Source organism: Pinus tabuliformis, chromosome 8, assembly GCF_031772625.1.
Source record: "Pinus tabuliformis cultivar Carrire ecotype Pingquan chromosome 8, CPIR1, whole genome shotgun sequence".
Taxonomy (NCBI): Eukaryota; Viridiplantae; Streptophyta; class Pinopsida; order Pinales; family Pinaceae; genus Pinus; species Pinus tabuliformis.
This window is the reverse complement of record NC_142294.1, coordinates 1,803,271,305-1,803,284,485: the sequence shown is the minus strand read 5'-3', so window position 1 is coordinate 1,803,284,485 and position 13,181 is coordinate 1,803,271,305. Positions and strand designations below refer to the sequence as shown.

The 13,181-nt window shown below is 43.5% G+C and overlaps 1 protein-coding gene across 1 annotated transcript in view; it reads left to right on the top strand.

Moving 5' to 3' along the window:
• The window catches only part of LOC149243439 (uncharacterized), a 166,071-nt gene extending 153,166 nt beyond the window's left edge, over positions 1-12,905 (top strand). The window contains exon 8 of the mRNA XM_089367810.1: positions 12,242-12,905. Coding sequence (XP_089223936.1) covers positions 12,242-12,390 — 149 coding nt within the window. The 3' untranslated portion in view covers positions 12,391-12,905. The remainder of the gene's footprint in view (positions 1-12,241) is intronic.
• The last annotated feature ends 276 nt before the right edge of the window (positions 12,906-13,181 follow it).

Here is a 13,181-nt window from a genome sequence, read left to right as displayed (position 1 = left end):
CCAGGGACAAACCCCAATGTGGGGAAACCCTTGATCAATTCTTCTTATATGTTCTTCAATAGTTCAGCAGAGAGAGAGAGATAGTACGTTTACAACGGAAGTCAATACTTTGACTTATTTAGATAAGAGCATATATCATCTCTAAGAAGATGATACATGAGATTAGTTAAAGACATGCTCCTTCAACTGATTCTCCAAGGTGACTCCTTCACCTATCCTTGTGCTGCATTTCGTCATCATGCTGCACCATGCTGCACCCATCATCACTATGCTGCATCTCATCATGCTTCATTAATCATGACTATGCCCATCATTGTACTGCATTATGTGCCATTGCTGCACCATGTTGCCATACTGACCTATGTGCTGGCTGCATCTTGCTTGCTTGTTGTCCCTAGCTTTCGTGTTGTCCCTAGCATGCTTGTTGTCCTTTGCATACTTGCTGTTGCATGTTAGTTCGACAGTTCCTAGCAGTTCCGACTTCTGCCTCTATGTCAGCTTTCTCGGCTGTTCGGCCAGTTCTGACTGTTCTCGGCAGTTTCGGCAGTTTCGGTTGTTCCCGGTAGTTCCGACAGTCCTGACAGTTTCGGCTTTTCCGGCAGTTCTGGCCTTTTCGGTAGTTTCGGCAGTTCCGGCATTTTCGGCTTTTCCGAATTTTCCGGCTTTTCTGGCAGTTCCAACTTTTCTGACATTTCCGGATTTTCTGGCTTTTTTGGCAGTTCTAGCTGTTCCGGCTTTTCCGGCATTTCTGGCTTTTTCGGCAGTTCCAGCATTTCCGGCTTTTTCGGCATTTTCGGTAGTTCCGGCATTTCCGGCAGTTCCGGCTTTTCTGGCAGTTCCGACTTTTCTGGCCTCTAGATCAGGGCAACATTATTCCCTAGGATCTCTCCTCCTACTAAAACCCAAGGACAAGTAGAGAGAGGAAGAGATCCCAAGTGTTTTGAAATGACTTGAAGGCCACCTCTATTTATACTAAAACGTTGAGCACATGTGGGGTTTATTTGGTTGCTGGCCGACCTTGACGAATCGTCTTATAACGCAAATAAATTCATAACTCCATGAATACTTATCGGAATTGGATGATCTTTAGATCAATCCTACACCTTTCGATGAGAGGGATCCAAGAAAAATATCAACTGCCATAAATAAGATGACCCACCTGGAGTATGGCCCTAGCTGCCAATTTTAACAATGTTGTTCTAGAGCAGAGGTAGCTAGATAGGAAGTGATGCAGAGCCTGCATCATCATTTTGAGCTAGAAGGAGGGTCAGCGCAGAGGCAGAGGGGCAGATCGGACCTATGCAATGTCCGGTCATCTTTCTCAGCCAGGAAGGATCGACGCTCTGGCCAGGAGGAGCAGATTCTGCCATTGCCGGGATTGTGCAGAGCCTGAAGGGCTCAGTTTATTTAATTGCTGGGTTTTTGGGGAGCTGTGGGTAGATTGTGATTGAGGGGCTAGTGGGGTGTTGTTTCTATCGGTGCAGAAAAATACCTAGGGAGATGGAGCCAAGGTAGAGGGAATCACTACTTCGACAGATTTCTAGCCAAGCAATCTAGATCTGAGTTGCATCTGGCAAAGGAGGATTGGAGAGGAGTAATTCGACAGTTGGCCAGAGGATTTCTAGGAGGGAAATCAGGACTTAGAGGGAGATTTCTAGGAGGGGAGTCGAAACTCAGAGGGAGTCCAGAAAAGGAGCTGAAATGGCAGTGAATGCACTGAGGGATCAGGACAGGTTGGACGGGGCTTCCAACTTTGTCATCTGGAAGGCCAGGATCCGGGCAGTCTTGGATTGACATCGCATCAGGGACTTTGCCTTGAAAACTGTGGCTATCTCAGTTGACCCAGCTGAGAACGAGAAGTATGAGGATGAAATGGCGAGGGCGAAGTGCATGATCCTTGATGGGGTTAAAGATCATGTCATGCAATATATTCTGATAAGAATACAACAAAGGAGATGTGGGACACTTTGACGACCTTGTATCAGGGCTCTTCCATGCAGCGGAAGATGCTATTGGAGAACCAACGACGGTCATATCAGATGCATAAGGGAGAGAAGATAGATCCATTCCTTCTCAGGTTGCAGGAGATTCGCAACCAACTTGCTTCTGTGGGGTCTACATCAGATCCAGAGTTTATGGTTAGGACTGCCCTGAATACAGTCTTCGAGGAGTGGGAGACATTTGTCCAAAGTATTTTGGGTAGGGCTACTCTTCCCAGTTGGGAAGAAATGTGGGCGGCTCTTCGACAGGAAGAGCTCAGGAGGTTGACCAAGGCGGGGAGTAGTGGTAAGGGAGATCGAGTCAAGAAAGAGGAGGAGGAGGATGCGGTTCTAGCATCTGCGGGAGGGCAAGGGAAGAGGAAGAAGAAGGACATCTCCAAGGTTAAGTGCTTCCATTGTGGGGAGCTGGGACATTATGCATCCCAGTGTCCCAGGAAGAAAAACAAGGGGGAGGCTTCTGACTCGAAGGCAACTCCAACAAACACTGAGAAGGAGGTCGAGATTGATGACGACTATGCCATGAGTGCTTATGCACCTGTAGAGAAGAGATGGGGAGACATCGAGTTGTAGTCAGGAAGGCTACATACTAGGAGCAAAATCCTCGAGGTACCGAAACTCTTGGATCACATCCAGCTATAGGAGCCCTTTACGACAGTAGCAGGATGATGGATGTCGGGTAGAAGCAAGGTGCGGTGGAGTGACAAGGCAATGTTTGAGTGTAGAAGTCTGTTGCAGTGCAGTGGAGGTTGCAGCAATGCGAGAGGCACAAAGATGGTTGCAACAACGCAGAGGCAGCAAAGGGAGCACAGGATAGCAGATGAGGTGGCTTCAGCATCACAGGGATTCCGGATTGACAATGATGTCATAATCTGGGGAGATTAGTTACTTCTTGGTAACTGAGTTGCAGTGCAACAATTAGCAGTGGCAGTGCTATGGGAAGCATGGGCAGCGTGTTGAGAGGGAGATGTAGTATGGATGTAGCAGTGTCATGGGCAGCAGTACAAGAAGCAGTAGTGCATTGGATGTAGGGTAGCAGGCCCAACATCAACACAAGTACCGGTGTGGAGGGTCAGTGTGATGTTTCCATGGTGAAGCATTACTAGAGCACATTCTTCGCTAAGAAGGAGTGTTGATTTGTGGTAGCATTGGATGTGCTCTAGCCATGAAAATTGGTGGAGAGGCTAAGGCACATGAGATCTCCAAAACCCAGAAATCGTTTAAAGAAATTCCACTCAGTTGGAGAGATATTAAAATAAATAATATTTTTAATAAAGTTCCTAAGTTTAAACTTAAGAAAATTAAAATATTAATTGTTGATTTGGGGTAGCGTCGGATGTGCTCTAGCCACGAAATTTAGTGGAGAGGTTGGGGCACATGAGATCTCCAATACCTGGAAAGGGTTTGGGCAGATTCTAAATAGTTCAGGAGATATTAAAATAATTAATATTTTTAATGGAGTCCCTAAGTCTAAACTTAGGGAAAATAAAATATTAACGTGTATTAATATGAAACTGTGTTAGAATGGTCCAAAAGACATGGATCAAGCCATATCTAATCTTTGTCGTTGATTAGGGACTTAATCTCCGCCGTTGATATGTCAACAAGAAAAGTATAAGAGGAGGCATGAGGGTCACTTGGAGAATACACCAGAGTGATCAATCATTCTATTCTTTAGAGCAGGTTTTGCTAAGAGAAAAAAAAATTAGTGATTGGGAGTTGCAGCTGAGGGGCATTGAGTGCAGAGAGACAGAGAAGCAGAGATAGTGCTGGGAGAGCAACACAGTGGCTGGGGAGTGTGACGCAAAGCTAGCCAAGGCTCACACAGGGCCACGCAGAGGTAGCCGAGAGCTGCACATAGCCTCAGAGAGACCAGCGTTGCTGACGTAGAGGGCCAGAGGGCTGACGCAGGGCCTCAAAAGGCCGACGCAGACGCAACCGGGGTGATGCAGGGCCTCAAAAGGCTGACGCAGACCCAACCGAGGTGACGCAGGGCCAGTGCTGGGTAGAGAGGGGCTGATGCAGTCCAGAGAGAGACTAACGCTGGGTTTTTGGGGTAGATTGGTGCTGAGGAGCTGCCGGAAGGATTATCTGGGGTTTCAACCAGGAGATTTGTTAGAAACTAAGAGGTATTAGTGCCAAGGAAATTCTCTATTGGGTAAGCTAGTTTCGGCACCCAAATTGTACTCTGATATTGCTTAGTAAGAAAACCCTCAGATAGTTGCACCGGTTTTCCCACATTGGATTTTTCTGGGAACATTGGTAAAAAAAATAATGGTGTCATATGGTGTGATTGTTTCTGTTTCCTTTAGTTGTTGATCTGTAATATGTTGAGCATGCACTAGTGTTTATTTTCAGTATTTACATTGTAAATAACTTGTTAAGTAAAATAACAAGTAGGTAGGAATAAATAAGATAAAGTGCATAGAGGATTTCTAACTGAGTAAATTTAGAAACTTCAACATGGTATCAGAGCGTGATTGCAGATCACAAGAGGACTAAGGATATCAGCCGAGCGGAGCAATAGCAGCAGAAAACAACTGTCCCGAGGTGACCGACGTTGTTTCTAGCAGAGTAGCAATAGGGAAGGGTGACGCAGTGCCTACATCATCAAGGGTGAGCCTAGAAGAGGCAACAAAGAGGCTAAGGAAGGCAAAGGGAGCCTCATGCAGAGCCACACAGAAGTTGGGAGGGCTGACGTAGTTGGCTGAGGAGGTCGGGTTATTGGTGCCAGGATTGCGCAGAGCCTAGGAGCTCTCACCTTCAGGTTGCTGGGGTTTAGAAGGCTATAGGAATATTGTAGAGTGGAGTTGGTGAGGTACTGTAGTCAGAACAGTATCGACAGAGCAAGGCCAAGAGGTGGAAGTGACTACTGACGGTTTCTAGCCGAGGAACCCGGATCAGTGGTGCGGTTGCATAAGACGATCAGAGTAGGGGGCATCTCGACAGCGACAGAAGGATTTCCAGGAGGGAAATCGGGACTCAGAGGGAGTCCAGAAGAGAACTTCCAGACGAGAAGTAGAGACTCGAAGGAGTCGAACAGAGAACTTCCAGGAGGGAAGTAGAAGAGCATCATGGCACTACATGGAGTAAGAGACCAGGATAGACTGGACGGAGCGTCGAACTTCGCAGTCTGGAAGGCCAGAATCTTATCCGTACTTGACAGAAATCGTGTCAAGAACTTCGCCTTAAAGGTTATAGCTATCCCAGTTGACCCCAATGATAACGACAAGTACGAGGAGGCAATGGCGAGGGCCAAGAGCATCATCCTTGACGGGGTCAAGGACCATGTAGTACCACACATTGCCAAGAAGGAAACAACATATGAGATGTGGGAGGCCCTCAAGAAATTGTACTAGCATACTTCTGTGCAGAGAAGAATGTTACTTGAGAATCAGTTGAGGTCGTATCAGATGAATAATCGAGAACCGATAGACACCTTCCTCGGAGGACTGAACGAGATCTGAGATCAATTGACTGCTATAGAAGCCACGTCGGATCAAGAGTTGATGGTGAGGACGACCCTAGATGCAGTCTCAGAAGACTAGCAGGTATTTGTCCAGAGTATACGGGGCAGAGGGATACTTCCACCTTGGGATGAGATGTGGGTGGCTCTTCACCAGGAAGAGATCAGACGGCAGTTGAAGACAGGTAGTAGCAGCAAGGGGATCAAAGTCAAGCAGGAGGAGGAAGATGTTTCCCTAGAATCTGAGGGAAAGCAGGAAAAGCAGAAGAAGAAGGATATCTCCAAGATCAAGTGCTTCCACTATGGGGAGCTGGGTCATTATGCGACCCAATGTCCAAGGAAGAAGAGTAAGGGAGAGTCTTCCGAGACTAAGGCAGTGCCAGCACGGCCAGAGAAGGAGGTTTTGACAGACGATGATTGTGCCATGAGTGCACATGTGCCACTTGAGCAGAAGTGGGGAGACATCGAGCTGTAGTCAGGAGGACTACAGGTGATGTGGGCAGGATCCTCGAGGTACCCAACCTCTTGGATTAGACCTTGTTATAGGAGCCTCGAAGAGGAGTAGTAGGACTGGCTGATGTGGGGTAGAAATGAATGCGGATGGAGCAGCAGAGAGAGCTATAGTGCAGGAGTCCCGAGGCAATGCGAGGCTAGCATGTTGCAGCAATGTGAGAGGCACAGGAGTATTGCACTAGTGCAGGATGGCATAGAGAGGTGTGCAATGGTGCGAGATGTAGCAAGTTGTTGTAGTAGCGCACAGGTCAGAGAGGGAGCACTTGTCAGCGGCAGAGGGAGCTTCAACATCAGTGGGTGTCTCTAGCCCAACAGGGAGGTCAGATTGGGAGATCAGTTACTTACTTCTCAGTAACTGATTTGTAGTGCAGCAGTGGGCAGCACAATGCAACATGATGAGAGGAGGTGCAGTGCGGATGCAGTGCTAGGTGAAAGGACAACAACAACACGGATGCAGAGGGAGTTGTCGTATAGATGCAGCAGTGGCAGTGGCAGAACCATGGGCAACAGTACAGGATGCAAAAGTGCAGAGGATGTTGGGCAAGAAGGCCTAGCATCAACACAGGTACCGATGCCGAATGATCAGAGTAATACTCAGTGAGGAGTATTGCTAGAGCACAGTCCTCGCTAAGAGGGAGTGTTGATTTGGGGTAGCATCGGATGTGCTCTAGCCACAAAATTTGGTGGAGAGGTTGAGGTACATGAGATCTCCAATACCCAGAAAGGGTTTGGGCAGATTCTAAACAGTTCAAGAGATATTAAAATAATTAATATTTTGAATGGAGTCCCTAAGTCTAAACTTAGGGAAAATAAAATATTAATGTGTATTAAAATGAAACAGTGTTAGAATGGTCCAAAAGACATGGATCAAGCCAGATCTAATCTTAGCTGTTGATTAGGGACTTAGTCTCGGCCGTTCATATGTCAACAAGAAAAGTATAAGAGGAGGCTTGAGGGTCACTTGGAGAACACACCAGAGTGATCAGTCATTCTATTCTCTAGAGCAGGGTTTGCTAAGAGATATAGAATTAGTGATCGGGAGTTGCAACTGAGGGGCATTAGGTACAAAGAGACAGAGAGGCAGAGATAGTGTCGTGAGAGCAACGCAGTAGCCAGGGAGTGTGATGTAGAGCCAGCCAGGGTTCACGCAGGGCCACGTAGAGCCAGCCGGGAGTTGCGCAGAGCCTCAGAGAGGCCACCGTTGTTGACGTAGAGGGCTGACACAGGGCCTCGTAAGGCTGACGCAGACCCATCCGGGGTGATGCAGGGCCAGCGCTGGGCATAGTGGGGCTGACGCAGTCCAGAGAGAGGCTGACGCTAGGTTTCTAGGGCAAATTGGGTTGAGGAGCTGCCGGAAGGATTATCCGGGGTTTCAGCCAGGAGATTTGTCAGAAGCTGAGAGGTATTACTGCCAAGGAAATTCTCTGTTGGGTAGGCCAGTTTCGACACTCAGATTGTACTATGATATTGCTTAATAAGAAAAATCTCAGATAGCTGCACCGGTTTTCCGACATTGGGTTTTTCCGGGGACATTGGTCCAAAAATAATGTTGTCATATGGTGTGATTGTTTCTATTTTCTTTAGTTGTTGATCTGTAATATGTTGAGCATGCACTAGTGTTTATTTTCAGTATTTACATTGCAAATAACTTGTTAAGTAAAAGAACAAGTAGGTAGGAATAAATCAGATAAAGTGCATGGAGGGTTTCTAACTAAGTAAACTTAGAAACTTCAACATTAATGGGTATTAATATAAAACTTGGTGAGAATGTTCTAAATGACAAGGATCAAGCCAAATCTAATCTTAGCCATTGATTAGGGACTTAATCTCGGCTGTTGAAGACTAAACAGGAAAAGTATAAGAGAAGGCTTGAGGGTCAGTGGGAGACACACCAAATTGATCAGACAGTTCGATTTTCTGGAGCGGGGTTTGCTGAGAGAATCGAATTAGTGATCTGTTGCAACCAGGGGCGGTTTGGTAAAAGGCCGAGAATACATATCAGAGAGGCAGAGATACTACCAGAGAGACAATGCAGAGCCTGGGAAGGCTGACACAGAGGCAGCTGGGACTGACACAGAAGCTGAGGAGGCCAACGTAGGTGATGCAGACGGTTAGAAGGTTGACGCAGAGAGCCAAGAGGCTAACGTAGAGGCAACAATAATTGAGCAGAGGCAACGATAGCCGCGCAGAGCTGACGTAGGGCTGAAGAGGCAGCACTGAGGTATTTTCGTGGGGTAGACTGGGAGCTCAAAGGCAGACGCAGAGCCGTAGAGGGTAACGCGGTCCCTAGAGGGTGTCGTAGAGCAGTGAGAAGCTTGGAGAAGTTGTCATGGGATCAATCATCCAATGGTTGATCAACCAAAATATCTGTCTCCGAGGAGAGGTACTACTGCCAAGGAAATTCTATGTTGGGTAAGCCATTTCTGACACTCTAGTTGTATTCAGAAACTGCATAATAATAAAACCCTCATATCTATTGCACCGGTTTTCTGGCATTGGGTTTTTCTGGGGACGATTGTCCAAAAATAACGATGTCCCTTGTGTGTTGTCTTAGTTATTTGAGTTGTTGATTTGTATATGTGTGAAGGCTACATTTGTGTTTATTTTCGGTATTTATATTTATAAATAACTTGTTTATTGAATGAACGCAGTATGGATTTCTGACGTGTCAGACTTAGAAATTTCCGCATTTGTGACCAAACTTGAAAGGGAAAAAGGTGGTGGAAGCTACAAGTTTTTGTGCCCTCATGGTTGTCATGAAGGAAAACCATATAGTTGTTCATATACCCATGTGAGGAGGCATCTTTGTGGGGTGTTGGATAGTGATGACAAAAACGGTGTCGTGGGGATAACAATTTGCTCAAAGGTTTCAGCTGAACAAAGAAGAAAATACATCCAAATAGAAGAGGTTGCACAATATAAAAACAAGAAACAAAAAGCTCATTATAAATCAAGTGTAACCTCTAGATTTGGTAGCTCATCTCTTCATGGTACTTCTACGACCTCTAGAAGTATAAGAACAATAGGGGATTTCCTAAATGTTGCTGGGAGGAATGATGTGGATGAAAAGATAGTCTAGTGTCTTTGTGCTTGCGATGTATCATTCAATGCGCTTCGCTTTCCCTATTGGCATGATATGGTTAAGGTCATCAATGAAGCCCCAAAAGGATACAAGATCCCGACTATGAGAAAGCTAGAACAATGTTATTAGAAAGAGAAAAAAACAAAGGTTCAAAGAGTGAGCTTTGACACGTTATACAAATGAATGGGTGGATTGTGGGGTACCTATTGTATCAGATGGGTGGACAAATGTTAGAAACCAACATTTAATAAATGTTCGTGGTGTTTCTACTAGTGGTGCATTGTTTATTACATGTTATGACTCTCCTCTGTCAGTGCAGCTTCCCAAAACATTGCAAATCTCCTATTGCAATCAATCAAAGATGTTGGTCCTAATAATGTTGTTTAAGTGATCACTGATAATGCAACAAATTGTAAGGCAGCAGGAAAAATTGAGCGTACTCATCCGCTCAATCTTTGGTCCGGGTGCTTGGCGAACACATTGAACCTTTTGATGTGTGATATTGTGAAGCATAAAGAATATGGATGGTTTAATGAGCTTTACAAGAGAGGGAAACAACTCATTAAATTTATCACAGGGCATACAAGGGTAAACTTCTTTTATGGAACTTACTCCAAGTTGCAGTTGCTTAAACTTGCAAAAACAAGATTTGCTAGTTATTATCTCACTTTTAGGTGGCTAGTGAAGGTGAGACAAGCTTTAACTAATATGGTGACCTTTGAATCATGGGAAGACATTAACACTATTAAAGATGGTGCTAATGTAGCCAAGGACTCTTTATTGACAGTGACTTTTGGTCACAGATTGAATATGTTTTACAATTCACCAAACCAATTTATTACATGATCAAGTTTGCAATTCAGATTGGCCAATAATTGGGGAGGTGTATGAGCAAATGGATAACATGTTGGGGCACATTAGAGACATTGTTGAGCCTAGAGATATCACCTTGTACAATTATATTCGTGCAAAGGTGGAAAAACGATTAGATATATTAAACATTCCATTGTCTCCCTTAGCATATGTTCCGACACCTAAATACTGTCATCCATCATGGCTTTTAACACCAACACCTAGGGGGAGGGGAGTAGGATAAAACTACACCTAGATCCAGAGGTTCTAAATGGTTATATGAAAGCATTAGATAAATTAGTCCCTGATGAAGAGGAGCTTGCCATGCTATGGAAACATTTGAGCAACTATACGCTTAGCACTGGTCCATTTGGGAGCATGGATGCAATTAGAGATCGAGAGAATTTATCTTCTCGAGTGGTGGAACATGGATGGAGGTGCTACTCCACTTCTACAAACTTTCGTATTGTGGGTGCTATCACAGATGGTAAACACTTCTTCTGTAGAGAGGTGTTAGAGCTCTTATTTTTTCACTCACAGTGTTAAAAGGAACAAGTTGAGTTTAGACCGGGAAAAGAGCTTGGTTTGTGTTCACTACAACTTGTGATTGTTGTCCCATTACTTTGATGATGCAAAGACTAATAAAGACCTTAAGGTTTGGGACAAAAATCTAGAGGAGCCCACTTTGGAGGATGGAGTGTTGAGATTGGAGCAATTGGAAGATGCTCTTATCCAGGATGATGATGAACTAGTTGAGATGCCACCCCCATCCGGTCCCTTGGTTCCTAGGTTTCATGCTTCAACACCAACACAGGGACTTCATCTTCATTAGTTCCACTGCCACAACTTCCAGAGCCGCCATTTTCACCATCTTCTTCATTGCCACCACGTGGAGGCTCACGTCCTGTTCGCGGTGGAAGGAAGGGAGATTAATAGATATATTCATAGTTTACTACTTTTGTCATAGATTAGACTTGTAGTCTTGTTGTGAATTTGAACTTTTTTGTCTTACTCTTCCTAGTCAGTGTGTACTTGAGTCTTGGTGGTGGTCAAGTGGCCTATTTTGTAAACATTATTATTTTAATTTTGGACATGACTCATGTTCACAGTGGCTCACTTGCTAAATAAGTTACTTGAATGTTTGATGATTTTATCTTCTAAATGTTTTATGTTTTATGATATGCTTAAAAATTTGATGTATGTTTGTAATTGCTAGAATCTAGATGCTTGACATTCAAATAATCAGTCATTAATGTACAATGGAATCATGGATGCCATATCTATCTTGATTTATGTAAAAATATGCATGTTTTTATGTCTTCCACAACTAATTTGATATTAGGGATGTTGTTTTAATATAAATGCAAATATATATATATAGTACATGCTTCCAAGACACTTCACTTCCTAGATTTCTGAGAAATTAGGCTTTTGTGTTCTCGCTTCCAAAAAACGTCCCCGTTTCATGCAACGTTCATTTTGGAATGCAACTGGTTGATCAAACTCTGGGTCCAAAATTTTTTTAGTACCATCCATCTCATTGGCCTTTGATTCTTTTGCAACAGGAGATGCATAAGAACTTTTAATGGAGGTGCTTCCAAGTTCAATCTAGGGGAAATGTCAACTTGCAAAGCTGATTTAGCAACACGTCATAGATAGAGAAGAGTTATTCAATATAGTTACTGACTCTCTGAGGATTGGGGCTAAGGCCGACGTATTCACCCGTGTTGGTTATGCTGAACAAGACACATTATGAACAGTGCTTAGCTCTTTGATGTAACATTTGAAGTAAATCTCATGTTTTTCAATGTAATTTAAGAAAGATGTTTAGAAGGAAAAGAGATGTTTGCATTTAATTGTAAGCAATAGATCTGTCAATAAGAAATCTTTATATTTCCTGTTAATTAGTCAGCTTCTTATGGTTTTTTGTTGTTGTTGTTGTTTCAGGTTTCTCATTTTTTACATTCCTTCATTATTCAACATTCTTTTTAATTTTAGTTGTATCCAAATTGCTTGTCAGATGGTCCATTTGCACTTCCTTGTTAGTCACTTTCCAGGCTTGAAATTGCTTTAACTATTTAGACAGCTTGAATCTCATAATTAATGCAGTGAGTACATAATTATGTTATGGTAGTTTTGCTAATATATGGCCTCACTGGAAATGGTATTGCATGTTTGGGTTCTTAATCTGAAGTAAAGAAACTCACATAGCATCGTATTGTTCTGTTTAATCCTATGGAATACATTTGCATGTACTTAAAGCATCATTTCCACTCAATTACGTTTGAATTCTGAATAACAGCTTGCTATGGTTTTTGTCTTATTATGCAGCGAAGCACCCACGGACTTTTGATGGCCAACTAGTTCATATACGCTTTGCTGGGCCGAATGTTCTGGTGGGTCAAGCAATGAAGCTTGAGAAAGTTTGGAAAGTTTGGGGGGAGCTTGTACTCGTCAAAGATTCTGCGGCGAAAAAATAGCATGCTAGGTACAATGTGAACAACTGTGTATATTTTGAATACCCACGAACCAACTTTTAATGTACATACTACATATACTACTGGATTAGCCTTTAGTATCAACTGGACCTCATAGGAATTCACGGGATTCAAAAATAATTCATCAGATCATTGTAGACCGAGTTTAAGGTCGGTCAATTATGCCTGGCAAAAAGTCTTATATCAAGTATCATCTTTTTATTTATTGGCACATGTATGGGCAACATGGGCAATATCCTTTTACGCCCATTTTGCGTATGCCAGGCTGATGAAGATTGTTCAATGTCTGGCTTTGCATGGTGCTGGAGATACACCGAATGCTAAATATCACATCACAATAGTTTTATCTCTCAGGGAGATATACTTGTTTTCAAATATGCATTTGTTTTGGGTCTTTCAATGTATTATGTATTGTGTCCTATTCAAAACAAATTCATCCAAGTATGCCAGTGGGCTTTTTAATCTACTGTTCCGGCATTTTGCCCTCTTCTGATACACAAATTTCTTTTGGTTTCATATTTTTCGAGATGCACGAGTATGCGTTTGCACTTTGATGGCATGCTAGAAACATGGGTAAATAATAAACATGGAGTTATGTTTGAGCCTAGAGCTTCGCCAGCTCAAGATTCAAACATTTGGCACTTCCTCAATTTCTTTTTTCTTCTTCACAGAGTTTGCGCTTTTGCTCGACCTCACATATAAATCCTGTTATGGTTCATCAAAACTTTTTGTGTAGGCTTTGCCATCATGTAAAGTTACTGAATTCAGGTTCT